This window comes from Chelon labrosus (assembly GCF_963514085.1).
Source record: "Chelon labrosus genome assembly, chromosome: 9".
NCBI lineage: Eukaryota > Metazoa > Chordata > Actinopteri > Mugiliformes > Mugilidae > Chelon > Chelon labrosus.
In genome coordinates, this window is record NC_140359.1 from 19,174,285 (window position 1) to 19,194,661 (window position 20,377).

At 45.8% G+C, this 20,377-nt stretch overlaps 3 protein-coding genes across 3 annotated transcripts in view; 2 read left to right on the top strand and 1 right to left on the bottom strand.

Annotated features, from left to right (window-relative positions):
• The first annotated feature begins 3 nt into the window (after nucleotides 1-3).
• On the top strand, nucleotides 4-13,177 carry ndufaf2 (NADH:ubiquinone oxidoreductase complex assembly factor 2). The gene is made up of 4 exons (XM_084551367.1): nucleotides 4-241; nucleotides 9,394-9,483; nucleotides 10,502-10,542; nucleotides 12,756-13,177. The coding sequence occupies exons 1-4, from the start codon at nucleotides 127-129 to the stop codon at nucleotides 12,996-12,998; spliced, it is 489 nt and encodes a 162-aa protein (XP_084407493.1). The 5' UTR covers nucleotides 4-126; the 3' UTR covers nucleotides 12,999-13,177.
• Nucleotides 13,178-13,331: 154 nt separating this feature from the next.
• smim15 (small integral membrane protein 15) lies at nucleotides 13,332-17,274 on the bottom strand. Its single transcript, XM_084551368.1, has 2 exons — nucleotides 16,816-17,274; nucleotides 13,332-15,039 (listed from the first exon to the last, which is right to left on the bottom strand). The coding sequence occupies exon 2, from the start codon at nucleotides 15,009-15,011 to the stop codon at nucleotides 14,787-14,789; it is 225 nt and encodes a 74-aa protein (XP_084407494.1). The 5' UTR covers nucleotides 15,012-15,039; nucleotides 16,816-17,274; the 3' UTR covers nucleotides 13,332-14,786.
• Nucleotides 17,275-19,700: 2,426 nt separating this feature from the next.
• LOC311493700 (zinc finger SWIM domain-containing protein 6-like) overlaps nucleotides 19,701-20,377 on the top strand; it is a gene marked incomplete at its 5' end in the record, with an annotated part of 43,787 nt that continues 43,110 nt past the window's right edge. The window contains one exon of the mRNA XM_084552466.1: nucleotides 19,701-20,133. Coding sequence (XP_084408592.1) covers nucleotides 19,701-20,133 — 433 coding nt within the window. The remainder of the gene's footprint in view (nucleotides 20,134-20,377) is intronic.

Sequence of the window (20,377 nt, forward strand, 5' to 3'; positions counted from 1 at the left end):
CAAACCAGTATGTTGATTCACTTCCGGATCCGCCGACGCTTACATAAACAACACGGTGGAAGGGCAGATATCTGACAAGAGAGGGAAAATACCCTCTAGAACCTTCGGGTTGTCCTTTAATTAAAGATGAGCCGGCTCGCTGGCCTTCTACGGCGTACCTTTGGAATAGTACGCGAGCACGTCGGGACAGATCACCTGGGGAATAAATATTACTTTATCCCAGAGCAGAAGACATGGACAGGTAAATTAAGACTCGTGCTGCTCAAATTAGCCAGTTGTGATTTGGTTTACAGTCCTAACATGTGTAGACCAGTGAGGATAACTTCCAAATATATTAAATATGTTGCCTCTAAAACGTAACTATTGTGCCACTGATAATCCTCAGGCTCTGTTTGTGTTCACCACCATAAACTAAACTGTCCCTGCTCCTTTTATTTTTTTTATGTAGCCACTGTTACTAGTTCAGAACCATTCATAATATATGTTATTTATTTTATACTGTGCATCAATGTGCCACTTCTCACCTACAACGTGTTGCTGTGGACATGCAACACCTCTACCTTTTCTCTCTTGTAGTATTATAAGATTACCACTAGAGGGAGCATTCATCTCAATAACCACACAGTCATTTTGGAGTTTTTAGTCAGGTTTCTTAGTCTTTAATCCAAGTCACTCTCAAGTGTTGTTATTTGGAAAGGCAGACCGTGGCTGCTTTCAAAGAAAAAACAACCCTTCCCCGTTGCAGACTAAATAATTACTTGTCTGTGATGAGGATTTATAAGGAGGCCATGTGTCCCTGCTGAGACATGGCAGTGCTACAGCACGTAACGCTCAGGCCAAGCAGTAGAACTGTGTCAGACTAATCCACGGTGGGACGCCTGTGGTGTCCTTCACATCGTCACTGACTTAGAGGGCCAAGGACGTGCAAACGCCACGATTTACTGCGAGTCCTTCTCCAGGTGTCCCGTCGCACTGATAGCGAAGAGAAGTGCGTCAGGAAGATGGAAAGGTGCAGGCCGTGATAATGACTCGCCTCAGCGAGAGGTCAGGAGGTTTGATGGCATCCTGACACTTGTTCGTTAAAAGGCGCTCACAGGCAGGAAGTGGCGGCATGACTGGCTGCTTTTATCGACTGTCAACAAAAATGTGCCTGTGGAAACTTGTGATTTAAGGTGTCGTACCGTCATCAGCAGGGGGTCCTATACCAGTTATAGGACCCAGGTCAAATAGCAAGATCTTGTCAGCTTTGGGTTAACAGCAACAGACATCTTAGTTAATAATAAGTTAATTATTGTGGCTAAGCATAGGTTGATTCCTATCCAGAAATTGTATATATGTAATCTGCACAACTAACTAGACAGCTGTAATTTAAGAATATCAGTTAATCCCACCCACACATGCTTGTGTTTGTCTCCCTCTCTTGGTCCCTCATCATACGAGCTAGACAAAGTTTATCTTTCACTTACATAATGTGAATAGATATCATAGAGCGAATATATTCACTAGTACTTTCCTTTTCCTTTTTTTCTGCTTTCTGTATTCCTGAGAAGGGACCGACCTCTGGCAGGTTGCAGTTTTGTTTTCTTCCCGACTGAACTTGACTTTGCGCTTCACCTTTTCTCAGCAGTTTGTGGAGAAACCTGCACCCACCTCGTATTTATAATTCATTACAAGGCTGCTCCTCAACCCCTGGCTGTCAGACTATTCAAATGAGACATCACAGAAGCCCATTTTCTGGCACGCTACAGGCTACCGTATTCACTGTCCCATCACAATGACTGACACTGTAGAGAGGCTAGTTGGCCTGTGGAAAAGCTGGTTCCCAACAAACGCGGTCAGTCATGGCCGCCAGACGGGCGCATGCACTTTCTCATATATGGATTCATAATAAACACAAAGAAATTTGTGGTGCAGATATTTGCATGTCTTTTTTTTTTTTTTTTTTTCTTTCTTTGCCACTCTCCACGTCCAGCCTGGTGGAAGTAAATCAGATGCATTATTCAGTCCATATGTCTTGCTAAAGCGAGGTCTTTTTGATCTTAAACTGATAGGCCAAGCGTGGGCTCAGGGCCTTAAGGCATAGACCGCAGGGCTTTCCACTGCAGCACAAAAGTAGTGGTTGAAGTAAAAGAAGAGTCTCTCTCTCTCTCTCTCTCTCTGTCTCTCTCTACCTACCTCCTCTATTCATTTGTCCACCCCTCTCTACCTTTATCCATGCTTTGCTGCTCCCATTTGCTACCTCTCTCAATCTGTTAACTTTAGAAAACTGGGGCGTAAGAAATTGTGACATGCTTGGGCCGGCTACATATCAGCACGTTAATGGCTGCTAAGAGAGGGGAAAAAAATGGAAACAACTTTTTGTTTTACGTGGATCTCTCCCCTTGCTGATTTCAACAACTTCTCCTTAAGTTGCCCCCTTTCTTTCTATTTGCCTAGTCCCTCCTCCCCGTGCCCCTCGAACCTTACTGCTGCCTCTGGATTTTCCTCCTTTGAAGTAAGTCCAGTGAAGATCTCTATTCAAAACAGTGGAGTAGTTCAGCAGTGTGGAGGACAGGACCCAGCAGAGAGCTTTCTAACCCCCCTCTCCTCAGATGCTGCTCCTCATCAAAATGAAAAGAATCTGAAGTGCACGCCTTGAGACGGGGAATCTCTGTCTGTCTTTACAAAAGGGTCCGACTATAAAGGCCTACCGTGTGCTGCTGCCTCATAGAGAGAACTGTGCTATAGGCTTTGGAGGCCCGGCGACTGGCAACCTGACCACTGGTCTTAGAAGGTCTTTGCCTTGGTGTTGTCTCTATAGAGCTGAATAGAGAATCTATATTCTTCTCTCTTTCTGTGTGCGTCCGTCCCCCAGGCCCAGCTCTGCCTCACACTGCATGGGGCGCCGTGTCATGCTGCCCAGATGAAAGCAAAGCATTCTGTGGATGGGCTCATTCGTCTTCAGCAGCGGGCCTGCAGCTCTGACGCCGGCTTTCCCTCCCTTTATTTAGGAAGAGAGGCGCGCTGACATTATCGGCCGCTGCAGGCGCATTTGAAAATAATTGCCTGTATGATTGCTATTTTTCTTACCTCTTTGAGGAGGTGTAGCCTTTGTCTTGGAATCAATGGCTGCTCAATACTGGACAGGGGAAAGGCAGTTTCCTTTCATGTCTCAGTGAAAAGGATGTATTTTTAGCGCTATTCATTTTAGCAGTGTGTGCCATGCAGTTTTAATCTATTGGTCCTCGCCACTGTGTAGAGAATGGAAGAGATTCATAGGTTCTTCAGAGGTGCGCCACGCTGTTGCAGAGAAAAGACGCATTGACTTGTCGTCCTATCACTATCCCTCTCTCTTTGTCTATTATTTATTTGATTCCCCAGCTCTGTTCTATGAAGTGAAAAACTGAAAAGGCCTCAGTTCTGCTATTTCAGGATGGGCGACTCAAGGGACCGAGGGAGGAGGTGTGGGCTTTTGCATTTCATCTGTGATTGTGTACATGCGTTTGTGTGGCATGACAACTTCACACGCTGTGTGTGTGTGTGTTCATTCTGCTTTGTTTTTTTGTTTTTTTCAAAAAAAAGGGAGAAAAAAAATCAGCAATTGTGTGTTTTCTCTCCACTTCATGCCCTAACACACTTAACACAACAACAGATGGCTGTGTGTCATCAGAGCGTTGATTCAAGCCGCATATTTCCACGAAAAGAGTCGCAGCGGAGAGCGACGAGGGTCCAAATGGCTGTTTATTCTGCCACAAGTCATCCCCAGGGTGTGATGAAGGAAGGTCTATCCTACAGTAGGACACCAAGTCAGTGTTTACCATGGAACGGCTATGTCCAGAGCTGCTACAGTAAATCATGCTAATTGATCAGCAGCTTTGCAGTGCACGGGGTTTAAATGAAGGTTGTTTAATCATTATAGGATTTAGCTCATCTTGCTGTATAGTGTTTGCCAAGGGTGCATTTGTATGTGTAGCTGGTGGTACATCATGGAGTGGCTTAACTACTTCATTAAAAAGGCATTTGAAAAGATAGGAGCAGAAAATGAGAGAAGGGCGCGTTTATTTTCAGTGGGAGAACGTTTCGAATGAGTCTAGATCCGATATCAGTGGTTTGAGCATTTTCCCGGTCCATTAAACACCTCCTAATTACGGTAGACCTGTATCTGTATGCGTTCAGTCTGAATCTTATTGTTTCTGCTACCTGCAAACGGGTTCGCTTGATGAGAAATGGCGCACAGTCGATGATGCCAACAGAAAGAATGGCGACGATTTAATCAAATAAATTTGGGCCTTGATGTGATTCACGTCCAGTGCATTCATGTCTGGTCAGATAGCCAGAAAGATGTTTTGACACCTCGGGGCTCTTTGTCGGTCAGAAACCCAGGCAGGAAGACTGACAGACAGGCAGACATCTCCTGGAGCCTGCCGCTGCTTATTCAATTCAGAATATTTTAATAAAGCAGACAGGCAGAGAGAAATAAGGCAAGGAGCGAGGGAGAAAAGATAAGGCCGAGGGAGACTCGTGGAGGGTGGAGAAGAAGGTGGGGTACAGAAAGTGAGTGACAAAGAACAAAGAGGATGCTGACATATGGGGTGAAATTATAGAGTGGGGGAAGAATGGAGAGAGTAAAAGTGAAAGGAGGGTTTTCTGACAGAAAGAGGGTGAAATGAGTGGGTGGAACAGGCAGGCAGATAGAGGGGGAGAGAAAGAAGGTGGATATAGGTTAATGGAGAGAGAGAGGGTGGGGGGACTGAAGGTGCAATGGAGGGAAAAGGAAAGGGGTTGGATGGGAGTGATGGAGGTGAATAGAAAGGGGTGGACAGCTTGGTGTATGGACATCACAGGGACGGGCTGCTGAGGAAAGAGGGCCCACACCGCTCCACAGCCTCACAAAGGACGCTGACTTCCTGGCTCACCACGACCCTTTTCTGTAACCCACCGGGCAGGGACGAGACTCCAAGGGGCCGGGTGGTCGTAGGCAGACGGGGGCTCCAGTGTCTCCTCTGCTCTTAAGTATGCCTGCATTTAGTTAAAAAGTAACACACTGGGGAAATCAAAGTATTCTTTCCAGCATGTTATTACTTGGATATGAATTATTCTCCTCGGCTGGGCCGTGAGTCGCTGGAGCCTCTGCGGGATCGACAGCAACAGGGACAAACAGAATGAGGGCTGCATAAAACCGAACGGCAGCAGGCCTACTTTACGCCTAAGCTCCTCCTCTCGGCAGAACTGATGCAAAACAACGACTGGCCTTTTCCCTCTAAACATCATCCCGCCTCGCTAGGCTGTGGGCTAATGGGTAACCATGGTTACAGGCCTCACACATCCCCTCCATTTATTTTTTCCAGGGAAAGCGATTGGAGAGAGGGAAAGAGGAGGGGGGGGGGGGGGGGGGGGGGTGACCATATCGGTACCTGGTTGCCCTTGTATCACTGATGCTTATCGCGTCACTCCATCTTCATGAGGCTATCCATTACGACGCACATATTGGTCCCCCATCACTCTGCGGCACACGGCTCAGCTGGAGAGGAATAAACTCGTCGACGCTGATGGGCTCACTGCTTCGGGGCGGCTTTTCGCTCCACCACCGCGCCAGGCCCCAGACTCTGCCCTGTCACCTAGCACGGAGGGAATGCCGGTGAATGCTGAGCTGTTGTGGTTGGGAGCTTTTGTCTGCCCTGCGATTTGTTTTTCTTAGGCGAGATGTCAGTGCGCCGGCAATTTGAGGTCAAATGCAGAAAGCTCGTCCTGCTGTGTTTTAAGGACTCGGCCTACCCGGATGTTTCCACTCCAAGTGTTTTCCCCTGACTTCTGCGTCTGTAATGGAAAAAAGACTGAGGGAGAGAGAGAAGCGCGCAGCGAAAGAGAAGGCACAAGATGCAAGGAATGACATTGTGGAGGTGAAAAACCTCTCGGGTCGCCCTCAGCAGTGCCCACCTGGGAGCTGATGTGTGAAGTTGGGGGTTTGTGTGTGTGTATCCGCGTGTGTGCGCGCGACTGTGTGTTGAAGCAGGTGATGGAGTTTAGCGGGGTGTGTTCAAGGTTCAAAGAGCAACCCTCAGAGCGCATCATGTCTCATTTTAACGAATGGGAAGGATTGAAGTGCGGCTGCCACGGCAACCCCTCACCCATCCTGCTTCTCTGTCTCCTCCCTTCCCTCCCTTCTCCTCCCCTCCCCCTCCCCCTCCCCGTTCCACAGCAAGGCTCACAGATGAGTCGCACTCAGACAGGTGAGATGGCTCATGAATATTTATGCGGTGGGATTTCATTCCTCCCGCCGCTGGCCCCTCCCCCTCTCCAACGCAGTGCTGCGTTTGTCCTTCACGGTAAGAGGCAGCGTCCTCGCTCCTGTCCCTCAGGTTAATCTGCCTGCTCTCTAGCCAGTTTGTGTGTGTCTGTGCGCGAATGTGTGTGTGTGTGTGTGTGTGTGTGTGTGTGCATGTGCATTTGACTGGTAAGTAGGTTTCCCCTAGTGAGTGATGAGAAAGCAGACCTGTCACAAGAGGGCCCGCTGAGATAGAGAGCTCCTAACCAACACCCTTCATACCTCTTTTTCTCCCTCTCTTTCCCTTGCTCCATCTCCAGGTGGGGGGGAGAAGGAGGGAGCAGGGCTGAACTGTGAAGCAGAAAGATTGCTTACACCCAGTTTGATGACTATATGTGTCAGGAATCCTAAAGTGTAGACGATATGAAACAATAAGGCTGCATAATTCAGCAAGTCAGTCATGCACTCCTAATGAGCTCATGATTGGGATTGGCATTCAAGAAAAAATACTTAACATTTATTAGTTTATTGCATCCTTCAACTTCATGTGAATGGAAACTTTTACGTTTCAGACGGGCAAAGAAAGCAACATGTGCTGGATGTTGAAGGAAATTAGTGATTTCATGGTGCCTAAATAAAACAAAAACTTAAATTTTAGGACGTTTGACATTTGAACACCTGCGATATTTACTAGTAACAGCTTTTAAATTAGAACGATGTAGAGGTTTTATCCTTTTGATAACACATGACGGGCGTTTGTCATTATTCTTATCATTTTAAAGACTGACATAATCTTCAGACAGTTAAAAGATGAATCTGTAGACGCTAGGATGCCAGTCTTTGTTTTTGTTTCAGCGCGTCTGATAGATTTACTGTACTGATTTGTAATAAATACAAAGAATTAGTACTTATGGTCATTGTTAGATGCAGGCAGCCCCTTGTGAAAATGCTAAATGCAAGAGAAAAAAAAGTGCCGGGTCAGCCACTTCTGTTCGACTACATTACATAAAGAGTAGCTTATAATGGAGGCCTTGCTTTCTTTAATAAACCCAGTTTCAATACCACAAATTCTTATATCAGCTCCAGCGAGGTAATATATATATTTTAACCGTGTTTTCTTTGTTGTGCTTTTGTTGTCAGAGCAGCGTAGCCTTGGCTTGTGTGTCCCAGATCAGTGATTACCAAGAGAGGCGAGATCCCCACCGCGCCCCCCGCACCCCCACCACCACCAATCAGACTGACAAGCCTCCTCCCAACGCGTGCGTGGTGGGAGGATCGGCCGCGTGTCATAAATATATGTACATGCCGTATTTGTTATTCAAATCCAAGGATAAAAGCCGTGGTGGAAGGGGTTTAGTCATGCTGCAAAAGCAATAAGACAAGAGGAGAGCCGTGTTGAAGTGTGACCGAGAGTAGAGCGAGATATGTAACCTAGCACAGGGAAGGGAGGAAAAAGTGGGTGCCTGTCTTTATGCTTATTAGCTAGGCATTAGCTGTGGCTAAGCGCATTGCTTGTGGGGGACTGTAATACTATTGTACCATTTTAGTCTCCTGCCACCCACACCCAGCGCAAATATGGATATGATCTGGTCATAATTAGCATACCTGTTAAATGTATTTGTTAGTATTGCCCAGAGAACACAGCCTTTTGTTTCCTGGCAGTGGTTTTTGTTGTGCTATCTTCAGGGGGGGTTGGGTTTCCAGGGAATGGTTCCTCAGAAGACATTTTAAGGCAAACATGTAAACAAGTGTGTGGATCGTATAATGTGCAGATAAGGTGAGAGAATGCGGCGCTTTGCCGGGGCCGGATGTAAAATAAAGCTGCAGAGCTGGAGCCTGTGAGGCCCTACAGTGACAATCTAGTGGGAGCCAAAGCAGAACCAAAGCAATGCTAGCCTAATTAGCTGACCTGATTACTTTAAAGGCTGGATAAAGTAAGGGAAGGAGTCATCCTCGCAAGACTATAATTACAGAACAGCACATGCGTGGGGAAATGTGTGCGTCTTCGTCGGAATTGGTCCAGGAAAATCTAAACATTTTGGGGCGAGGAGACGCAAAGCGAGGCGCCATTTTTTTTCCAGAGTGCCATCATTTATCCATCCCGGTGCCATGCCTATCTGTTATGGCTGAAGTAAACATTAAGGCCATCAGTCTGCAGCCTGCGTGGAGGTGGTTGCCTCCATTTGTCCATGTCCACTCAGCTGCGGAGAAACTGTGATGGAATCCTGACAGATTGTCTGTGTTTTGGAGCGTGTTGTTTTCCTTGCCCATCCATTTCTCTCCTTCAAGCCATGTTTGCCATGCATCATCACTCCCTCTCTCTCTCTCCCTCCCTCCCTCTCTCTCTCTCTCCCCCAGCTTCTACCTCCTCCTTCCTTGCCTCATCATTTCTCAGAGGGATGGAAGCGATGGATAGACATCCGGCTACCTGGGAGGGGAAATATGGAAACACGGCACTTATTATTAGTGAACGCTCTACGGCGCTGCTCTGTATCGCCACACAAAGACACAACTGGGTCTTTTTAATTGTCTTGCTCTCCCTTATTCCGTCTATATCTCCTTCCACTGCCCCCCCCACTTGCATTCTGCATTCGTCTCCATGTCACTGTGTGCCAGCCAAACTTGTCTAATCAGCAGATTTGACCAAAATAATTGGCGGTGGCCTTGCTGCTAGCGAGCGTCGTGCTGTATACAGATAGGGAGAGGAGCACTTAATATTCCACGCAGCTCGTGCCTCTCCTGTTCTCTGTGATATCTGACCTCTTTTGTCTCCTGCTCGGCTTGATGTTGATTTTGGAGGGCATTCTTAGCCGGTGCGCTGTGATTGGAAGAGCCTGTCAGTGAAGGGGGCCGTGGTTGGTTGGGTTAAAAGGGAGGCTGATTTGCATAAAGGCTTAGCCCAGATTTGGAGCCACTCAGCGAGATCTGAGGAGAAGGGCCCGAGGGCCACGAGGTAATCATCCATGGCCTGTCACAGCACTGTCATCCCTCTGTGTATTTGTGTGTCTGTCTGTATCTGTGAGCAGGAGACAGAGAGCATTGTGTCTGCGCCTCTTTGTGTTTGTTTGTGTTCCGTCGCATTTTCAATGCGCCGTTGTCGAGCATCTCTGCCTCACTCTCGCCTCCTCTCGCTGTCTGTTTTTTCCCAGGAAGGGTTACGCGTGCCAAGCGGATGGTGGCGGCGGCCAATCCCGCAGAATATGAATATGCGGAGGGCAGCATTCCGATAGAGTGGGACGGTAAGTCCGGACTGCGGCATCACTAACACACACTTCAACTATCACTAACGTGGATAAATGACAATGTTAACAAAAGTGCTACCCAGCAGAGTCCACAAAGTGCTGCACAAATAAAATGGAATGACAGAATCGTGGCTGCATCTTTTGGGGCCCGGGCTAATCCATTGATTTTCTTTTTTTTTTTCTTCTTCTTCTTCTTCATACTGCAAGATGGGATGGGGGTTGGGAGAGGCGTATTCATGAGTTTATCAAAGATGCCTTCTGCTGGCGTTATACAACCGTACCATAAAATAGTGTTTCAAATTTCTTACAAGTGGATACAAACTGTTCCCTCTGTCTCAGACTGGCTTTATCCACCTTAAACCCCTCATCCTGCCTCGCCCCATCCCTCATGCATTTTCATCAGGATGCAAATAAGAAAGGGATAAAAGAGGCCCAGAATCCCCGTGCTAGCTGGAGGAAGAGTTAGAAAATCTCTCTCTTTCTCTTTCTGGCTTCCTTCAACCTGCTCTGCTGTGCAGCCAGCTCAGCCAAAATAGAGCTTCTTTAGAAGGGGGGGAAGGAAGGAAAAAAAAAAAAAATGACAGACAGTTCTCCTCGGGAGGGAGAAGAAGGACAGAGGTATTGATGAAGAATGACAGAGTGTGTACTTTCAAATTCAAAGATCAGAGCGGATTCACGCTTTCTCTTCTGAGACGCAGCACTCAGTGGCCCTGCTCTGCATAGACTAAAGCAGTATTAATGTTTGAGTTTACCCTGTGCATAGCTCTGCATGTTTTCCCTGTAGTGTGCTAAGTGAACTGTAAGAAAACAAACTTAAAAACCCTGGGTGCACTCCCCGAGCTAGCTCGCTTACTCAGTAGTTAAACCGAGCTACTGTAGTGCCCTAAAACTCGGCGATGCTATAGCTGCAGCCTTTAAATATGACTGCAGGTTTTGTTTGTGCAGCGTGTGTTTGTGTGGGTGTTCTCACTCCTTTTTTCTCCTCCTCCTCCTCCTCCTCCTCCTCCTCCTCCAGCTTGGATCCGAGGCAGACGGAAGGACCCCCCCTCCATCGAGGTACGTCTCCCCGCAGCCTCCCCGCTGCGCTGATGGTTGGACTCTCGGGGACTGGTTGCAAGGGAGGGAAAAGAAGCGAAGATGGGAAGGGAAGGGCTTTGATTTGTTTTATCTTACAGTTTCGAACTGAATCCAGGAACTTTGGGGGACAGGTGTTAAAATAAACAGCAGCTGAAGTGCATTGATGGCAAGACTGAGAGCAAAAGCAGCCTCTGAACAAGGGGCTCCCTACACCATGTCCTAGTTTACATTCTTTTTTTTTTCTTCTCCAGCAGAAGCCTGCATCTCGGCTTTTTGTGTTTTATTTCTGGCAGTCTCCGAGATGGGAATGTTGAAGGAGTGCAGTTTTTCCCCTTGTGTACCTCTCTCTGGGTTTATTGCTCTTTAAATGTGAGAATGCTGGAAATTATTTGGCCAGCGAAATGTTGGTCCATAGGAAATCCCTTAGAAGGCCAATGCCCAGGCCCTCTCTCTATCTCTCTGTCCTCGCTCCCTGCCAGTAGCCAATGCCATCTACTGCCAGAACATTCTCTTCCAATTTTCTGCCTTGCTTCTGCCCAATAGCTGCCATCGACAGCTGGACAGTGTTGATGTGGCCAAGGCTTCACTCCCAGCACATTACCCTACCCCTTGTCACGCTCCCTCTCTTCCTGGTCCAAGCCGACATAAATTGATTGGATTAAATCCTGTCATTAACAGGCTGGAAAAGCAGCTCAGTATGTTTGTCTCCCTCCCCAAAGCAGGGCTTTTTGGCCACGGCGCTCCCCTCTCTTTTCCAGTCCTTCAGTTCTGCCAGCTCACAACAGCATTATGCCCAGTCCTCCCTTCCTTTTTGGCTCCCAGCGCTCGGGCGAGGCTAACATCACTGGACACTAGCTGTGGCTCAAGTGGGTAACTGTTCCACCGGTGGATGTGCTCGGTTTATAATTGTTTCCATGAGTTTGGAATGGTTGTTTACTTTGCGAATGCCTCCTGTCATGTTAGCTTACCAGCGGGATCCAAGTGCTATATTTTTAAGCGGGGTTTGTTGGACCACTATGCTGCAGGTTATCTGAACATGCTTGTTATTTTTCTAGTCGGTGTCCGACCTACTTCATGCCTGGAAGCTTCCCAGTACAACGTCTTTTCTCTTCTGCTTTTGAATCGTGAGCAGCTGAACGCAAAACTAAAGGAGGATGATTAAAGAGTGGAAATTATCACTGCATCAGGTTTTTGCAGGACAGTTTGGACAGTCCCAGCAAGTAATCTTGTGGTCACGCTCCATTTTCACAAATCCTCAGGAAACTGCCACCTACACGTTTCCAGCACTGTAGATCAGATGATGTCCAGACCCCCTCGCTGACAATAAATGTGTCAAGTGACAGAGTTTTTTCCGTTATCATCTACATCTACTTTGGAAGTTATGTCTGTAACCTGGCAGTCATTAAGTGGGCAGTGTTGAAAACCAACTAACAGAGCTTCTTGATGCAGTTATTTTAGGATTTTTACTGCATTGTGGATTTTGGTGTGTATAGTATTCAAGAAAATGCATTCATTGTTTTTCCTTTAAATGTAATCCCAATATAATGATATACCATTATAATATAATGTGACACATACACCGATATGTGGCATAACATTATGACCACCTTCCTAATATTGTGTAGGTCTCCCTTGTGCCTCCAAAACAGTTGTGACTCATCAGACAATGGACATGGGCCTGATGAGGGTGTCCTGTGGTGTCTGGCAACAGAATGTTGTCAGTGTGGGCCTTTAGGTCCTATGGGTTGAGGGGAGGGGCCTCTGTGGTTCAGACTTGGTCCAGTGCCATCAATGAGTGTCATTGCTATAGGGTGGGGTTGCCTGGTCTGGTCTAAGTGGGTGGTACATACCCAGCAGAACAATGTATTGTCACAAGATGGTCAACGTTATTCACTTCTCCTGTCAGTGGTTTTAGCGTTGTGGTTAGGATGGTGTATTATGACTATATGAGGTCATAATGTTGTGCCGGATCGGTGTAGGTTTTATTGTTTTCCATTCATATTCTCTCCATGATGGGAAGCAGGTTGTTTTCCACTGCTGCTCAAACTTTACAGCTTTTTCCATCATTGTGTGACCCTGACAGCTGTATTAAATGGCACTGCATAGAGTTTTTTAAAAAAAAAAAAAAATACTGTACATTTTTGATCACAGCAGAAAAACTAAATATCCATATATGTTTATGCATTTGATAGGAGCTGCTGAAGAATGAGGCTTACACAAAGGAGATCAAGCTGAAGGCCATTGAGTTGGAGAAGAGAGACCTGGCTCTACAGGCTAAGGAGTACGAGGAAGGTCTGGTGGCTGCTCCTTTGAAGACTGTGTCCGAGGGCCACGCGTCTGCCACCAGCTTCGGCAAGGAGGAGATCAGCGAGGACCCAACAAGCACTGCAAACACGTTTAAGCCTGGCTCCTGGATGCCCACTTCCAAGAAATAGACTGAGGAGTCAACACAGACGGCTGCACGGCGTAATGCAATCCACAAGAAAGGCCCTTGCAATAAAAACTGCATTTGTGAAACTGATATTCACTTTCAGTTGAGATTTAATTTTAGAAGCTCCTTTCAGTATAATGCAATCCAAGTCAACAACCCAATAAACTATGACCTCAGAAATTACCAGAGTTTAATCAACTTGTCTCTCTCCTCACAGAGGACGTGTTTATTTCTGTTTTATTGGACAGCATTACATTGTAAAGGCGTTTCCATGTTCCTGGTCTCTGAGTGTATATTGTATATACACACACACACACGAGACAGGATCCATCCTTCATCTTAATGCTGACTTTAAATGATGAAAGGAAACGTCTGTTAATAAAGGAGAACTGAAATGGGTTTACACTTTACTGGTGTACCGGGTACAACTACACGTTTGAGAGATACTGTAAAAAAATAGAATAAAGCTCCATTAAATACAGTGTTTATGTTTATCATGAAGGTGGTGTCCACTGGTCAAAAAAACACAAGTTACAACACTGAATAATGTTAGTGTATAGGTCCTCAGAACAAAACCTTGTTTCTTTTTCTTCTTTGGCCAGAGCTACTGTAGTTGAGCAGAGCAGACCCTTAACAGAGCAGTATGAACTGAGACGCTCATATGCTAATATGTGCATTTATCCAGCTAGTAGTACTCAGAATTTCAGTAACTACTCATAAATATCTCAGTCCCAGAGCAATAATCAGAAAGACTATGAACAGAATCGAGTCTGGAACACACTCATGTATTTTCCTCGAAATACTCAACCAGGATTTCTGTGAATAAAACCAAATGACAAAAGGAAAATATGGTTGTCCATCTTACTGTATTTAGAATAATCAGCATGTCTCATACAGTATTTAAAATACTAAATAATTGTTTGCATTACAATTGAAACCCTTCTTCACTCCCTTTAAGTCAATATTTAATAAAGGCTCCTTCGGCAACAGGATGATCTTTGGCCACGGTTAAATATTTTTCTATTGTTTTATGATTTGACAAATGAAGTGCGGGACCTTGCAGGTGCAGAATTTAACCACACTTCACTAGTTGCATCCTTCCTGTACACTGGTATATTTGTGCGGCGTATGCAACTTTGAAAAACAAGTGGCTGCTCCAGATTTGTGCTTCATTTTGATTAATTTGTAGGTAGTTTATTCAGTCTTTTTCTGTAGCTCAGTGCAAAGTAGCCTCATTACAAGCACTCCGGTTCAGTGTTACAGTAAATAAAACATGAGGGGGTGAATGCTTTCAATGTGCATTACATTAAAAGCACTTGCGACATGTTTTTTTGAAGGCCATTATTAAATTCATAAAGAGGGTGTTTTCTTATCAACCTTGAAAACTTTATTGATCAGAAAGTAATAAATTTGGATTGCTTGCAAGTCGTCAAAGTTCCAATACGCTCATTACATCATTAATTCAGCAGAACGGGGATGCTAACAATGGAATGCAAGGTGTTGCAACAGCTGCACAATATAACAGCAGATCTCTGTACAAAAGAATGTCATACAGATGACCACTGTGCTCTTGCTGACCAAAGTCCCACTGGGACAAGCCTCTTCCGGGCAGTACTGTCCATCTCAGCACTGTTAGGTCTGTGAGCCCAGCGTCCCTCCTCCTACCCTGGACATGAAGAGTAGTGGCCCTTTGTTGACAGCAGAGCTGGGACAAGGAAGGGCGCCGTGTCATTATTTGGAATAAAGAGGCCTGTGAGCGTGATTTTATGCCCCCATCTTGTCCCACACAGGATCAGTCTTTCTTGGTCCTCTTGGCCTTGGCTATGTTTTCCTGACGTTTCTGCTTTTTCTTCTGTTCGCGGTCACGTGCCTCGATCATCTTGGCCAGCTTCCAGGAGAGCAGGGCACTGGCAATGAAGAGGGGGGTGAGGGCCAGGATGACAGTGGTGAGGAAACCGTAGGGGTCTTTGGCAGCCCACTCCACAACATACTCTGCCCATGCTCGTAAGTCAATCATCCTGCTCAGCAACGACGATGAACCAAACCTGAGAAAGAGCAACGGGAGAGAATGCTATGAGCAACCAGAGCTGAACGATACGCAAACAAATAATCTACTTCCACAGTGTATGCAGTTTCACAAACCTATATCAAGTGACAAAACATATATAATCAACAGCTTTATTAAGGACAGATACAAAAACAAGAAAGCTGGTTGAATATTTGTATTTATTTGGGGTTTTTGATTAAAAAATAAATTGACGCAGATTGCCATTAGTTGTTTCTTTACACCAGATACACACGACGCTTCTTGTTAATCAGGAAATTCAACACCTGATGAGGTATGGGTTTTTCTTACATAGATGCAATAATCCAATATTAGAATACAGCTATGTACAACGCTGCACACACACTCTTTGCAATCGTAGCTGAGAGATCTGTTGATTCAGCTTTCACGTTGGAGGCTGTGGTTTGTAGTACCACTGAACTGTATTGTGTCGTACCGACATGGGTTTCTATTATTTTGACAAACCCCATTTTAGTCAGCGGGGTAGAGCAAATAACAGAAACACGTCTGTGTTTAATTTAAACGAGCACCACAAAGTACATCCTCCAAAAATGATCATACAGTTGAATTACCAACTTCCTGGTTCTGTTTCAACATACCCTGAACATTCATTTCATTCATTCATCTTCTATACCCGCTTATTCCTGTTAAGGGTCGCGGGGGTCTGCTGGAGCCTATCCCAGCTGTCATCGGGCGAGAGGCGGGGGCACACCCTGGACAGGTCGCCAGTCCATCGCAGGGCCAACACAGAGAGACAGACAACCATTCACACTCACATGCACACCTACGGTCAATTTAGAATCACCAATTAACCTAATGAGCATGTCTTTGGACGGTGGGAGGAAGCCGGAGTACCCGGAGATAACCCAGGCAGACACAGGGAGAACATGTCTGAGAGAACAAATTCATGAAATTTCTGGGTATAAATAATATTCTTAATAAAATTGTGTAAAGATCCAGAGCTTAGAGAGCTTAGATCAAAGCTCTGGAGGGGCTCATCACACTAGTACACTAAGAAAAAGGTTGTTAACCATGAGTCTTATCCTGGGATATGCAGCATTGGCAAAGTGTAGTGAACTTTGAGCTTCTATGACGAGGAACAAAACTTCTTCACAACTAAGTCCAGATACTTTTAATTTAAGACTCTGGAGTCTGAGGTGGTCATCTCAACTACTTCAGAGGTATTTCTAGGAAAACATCACCTGACTTAGAAGTTGATTATTTCCACAACAACACAAAAATGACAGATGATACAAAGCAACTAGCTTTATCATTACAAAGCCAGCCAAGTCCTGAAAATGAGTTAGCTTAATTGTTTATTAATCATTAATTCCAACTTAATTTAAGTTTAACTGGTGTCACTGTTATTTATTAAGCCCTGACCATTTCCTCGTGAGCTGCTAATCACGCCAAGCTAACTAGCATTAGCCTGGGTCGCAGCTAACAGAGGCTGACTGTATCCAAACCGTTTACTCTAGCTACAGTCTTAAACGAATACGCTAAACTCCCAAATTGAGCTTTTCCACCACCCTTATTAGAGTCCAGTGTTTGTAATGTAAATAAAAGACAGCAACAATTCTAGCACCGCTAGCTAACCGGCCCGTCCACAACGGCCTAACTTTCGGGAGCAAAATTGCTGGCTCTGTACCACACGGCGCTGCAAAAAAAAAAACACGTGAATGTGGTAAAGCGTCGACTGTATTTCATATAAAACACTGGTGGAACCAAATGACTTGTAAATAAGTTACAAACTTACCAAATTGGACAGATTTGTATGTATATCCGTGATAAGAAGTGCCCACTCCTCCCTGTTCCGGAAAGTGAAAATGGTGTGGTAAACTAAAGTGGCATTCACGTAATGTTGACAAAATGGGAAGTAGAGCCGGACTTCCCCTTTTTCTGACTTATCAGGGTGAATGCATTATCCCAAAGCGGATATCAGTAGCACTAACAAAACAGTCCAACGCACGACAGATAAACATCCCATATTGGCTTTCTTTGTTGAGCTGAGTATATTTTGTCGTCATGTTGAACATGAAAAACACCCTCTATAGCTCCTGTAAAGTTAGCCGAATTGTTTATATATGTGTGTTTACGGCTATTCTGTCAATTGTTTGCTCAAAAATCAGAAGTTATTAAGTTATTATTTAATAAGTAAAAGATGTCGCCGGTGTAAGCGATACAGTCGCTGATTACGATACGTTTTTTCCCAGACCTGAAGCACAGTTTGACAATTTGACCAATATGACCTGAATGCGGCACCAATTCTCCATCATGATTGGATGTGAGGCGTTCAGTAAACGCTGGGAAATGTAGTCCATCAAAAAAAAGCAAATCCTAATCCGTACACCCAGAAAACATTTATAAGCGCTGAAATTCATAGTTTTCACGTTTAAGCTTGCCTTAAAAACCTCATCTTCAGCTCTTTGCTGAACTATTATTGCTCACTCAATGTTTGGAACTTTATAGGTTAAATAAATGTCTTATAAGGTACAAGTATGCAGTTAGAATTAAAATCAAAACATTGGACTGCTTGATAGGCCAATAACTAACAAACACTCAGTAAATGTTCTAAACCATACAATAAAAATAGATGCAGAAGGGTGGTCAGTCATGATATATGTGTTTATCAATGTGTTTTATATATTGCGGTGATTTTTTGATAATAATAATATAACAGACACGTGGCCAGATTCCTGCTGGAACAATGCTGGACCATGATTAAAGTAAAACTAATTATTAAATGTAGTCCACCATATTACTGAATACAAATCTAGCTGAAACTTCTGATCATGTGAGGAACTATGCAGTGTGGAGAATAAAGCAAATGATAAGGCAATAACTGTGCTGAAAAAAAGAAAAAAATGAAAAAGAAATAAGCGAAAAGCCCCGGCACTCTGAGAAAGATGACTAACATAACAAAGGAGGACCTGCTGGCTTTGTGAACTTCCTGTGGGGAAGTATTGAAACCAAATCAGGTTAGGCCACATCTGCTCCGTCCATACGGCATGGATCACTTTCAGAGCAGTTCAAAGGCCAGCCTTTTAGACCTACTCACAGAGGAAGGAGAGGGGCAGCTGGGAACACATGCAGCGGACAGACACATTGCAAACACACGTTCTGGTTTACCAGCATAGTTCTGGGCAAACTTTTATAGACAATTTAGAAAAACATCCCCAACTTGGTGGTTCTCTTTTGTCACATGCCTGTAATTATTAGCTGCTGCTCTGTCTCGTGAGGCGTGGGGATCCAGGGGGTGGGCAGTGCTACCACACCCTAACCCCTGATGAGTATTGTACTCCTACAGAAGCGGGCCCCCTTTTCATGACACAGCTATGGAACCAACATTGTCAGCAGGCAAGGGTGGGGGACCATAAAATGGCTGCACCACAAATTATAGTTAACCAGCTCCACTAGTTTGTGTGTCATAATTTTTACAAGAAAAACGGTAGGCCTGGCCAGACCTCGAGGAATGTCTAACATCCCTTTTCAGTTCAAGTTGATCCACTCAACTAGTGAGTAAGGAGTGGTGAACTTAATGGGATGCAGAGCTCTTAAAGGGCTACTCCACCAGTTCTGAGTTGCATTTTTACAAAGCTGGGAGATGTTCAAAAAGCAATGTCCAAAATCAATAGATCTTGATAAAGTATGAAGTATGGGCCAAACTTCACTGTTTACATGGTCATCCTGCACTTCACATGATGTAACTCCGCTGGATCATTGACCCCTACTGTATGCCGAGTAAACAGCACATCTATCAAACGCCGAAGTAGCTTGCGGCTGGAACATTTTACAGTGCCAATCATGCTCCTAGGTTATTTTCCCAGATTCTAGCGAGCCGTTTCCTGAGCCACAGAACTGTTTTCACATGCTGAGCACCCCACACGGTGCCAATTACGCTGACCTTTATGTGTAAAAATCAGCGGAGGGCCCCTTTAAAATAAAGAATGGAAAGAGAAGAATAGATGGAGCATAGTTTTGCAGGGTGTGTGTTTGATTAATTGTCTATAGGCTGCAGCGTAGCGAGCCAAACTCCTGTGCAAAGTGACTGATGTGACTACAGAGGACAAGCATGTCCAGCTCCGTGTCTGTGTGTTCCTCCTCCCACGGCCTTTTCTGCCTCTGACAGCTGAGAGCCCTTTTGGACTAAAGCCTCGAAAACAACCATCGCGTTGTTATTGAAGAAGCGAAGAGCCCGGGGTGGTAGCTCAGGCTCCAAAGGAAAAAAGTCAGTTTTCTTGCCCCCTTTTACCCCTGTGGGAAACTGCGAGGCCGCCCCTGGATTAAGTCCCCGCCTTTAAACTCAAATAAGAAGGAAACTTCAAAGGCCGTCGGCCGCCGGGGCTCCGCCCTCGCGCTCCCGAACGGCTTCACAAAGGATTTGCCGACGTTCGGGAATTCCGCCTCCAGTTCCTTTTATAGCGCCACTCGTGCGCTGGCAGCGGTCCAGGATCCCGCCCATCCCGGTTACTTTGACAACACAAAGGACTTCACGGAACTCGCAGGCGCCGCCCACCTCTCCAAATAAGGGCAGTCTCTCCATGTACGGCAAACAATCGGTGCGAGATTGCCCTTTTCTCTTCCTTATCCCGTTTATATGATCGGAGAGGAACTGCGCTTCAGGTTGGAAGCGGTGCGATCATGGCCGAGCGAGTCCAGCAGCCCCCAGCCAAGCGGCTCTGCTGCCGGCCCGGCTACAACCCGGCATGCAGGCAGGGGCAGCGGGCTGGAGGAGTCCTGTGTGGCGGCGCGGGGTCCGCTTCGGGAGGGTCGGGAAATGGGAAAACGCACAACCCCGAGTCGTTGCTCGACATCGCGGCGCGCAGAGTCGCGGAGAAGTGGCCGTTCCAGCGGGTGGAGGAGCGGTTCGAGAGGATCCCGGAGCCCGTCCAGCGGAGGATCGTATATTGGTCATTCCCGAGAAGCGAGAAGGAGATCTGTATGTATTCCTCTTTCAACGCCGGTGGAGAGGAAAGTGGAACTAGCGGGGACAATAATGACGAGACCCAGCTGCCTTTCCTACGGGGTGTCACTCTGCTGGAGGGTGGCTGGGTGGACAACGTATTGCAAGTCGGTGAGTGGACTATAACGTTAAAAAATATTGCAGGAAAGCAGACTAGAATAAACCAAACTCGCAACGTTTGGCTTTTCTATGGACCCATGCCAGACTTTAAAGGGCTTGTGTTTGCCTTCCATAGCCTTGGTCATTATAAACAATGCAGGGTATTTCCACACCAGTCTACCCTATAGCTGTGTGAGAATAGCCCTTTTTTTTTCCAGATAAGCCCGTAATAGTAGACCACTTCTCCTTGTTTTTA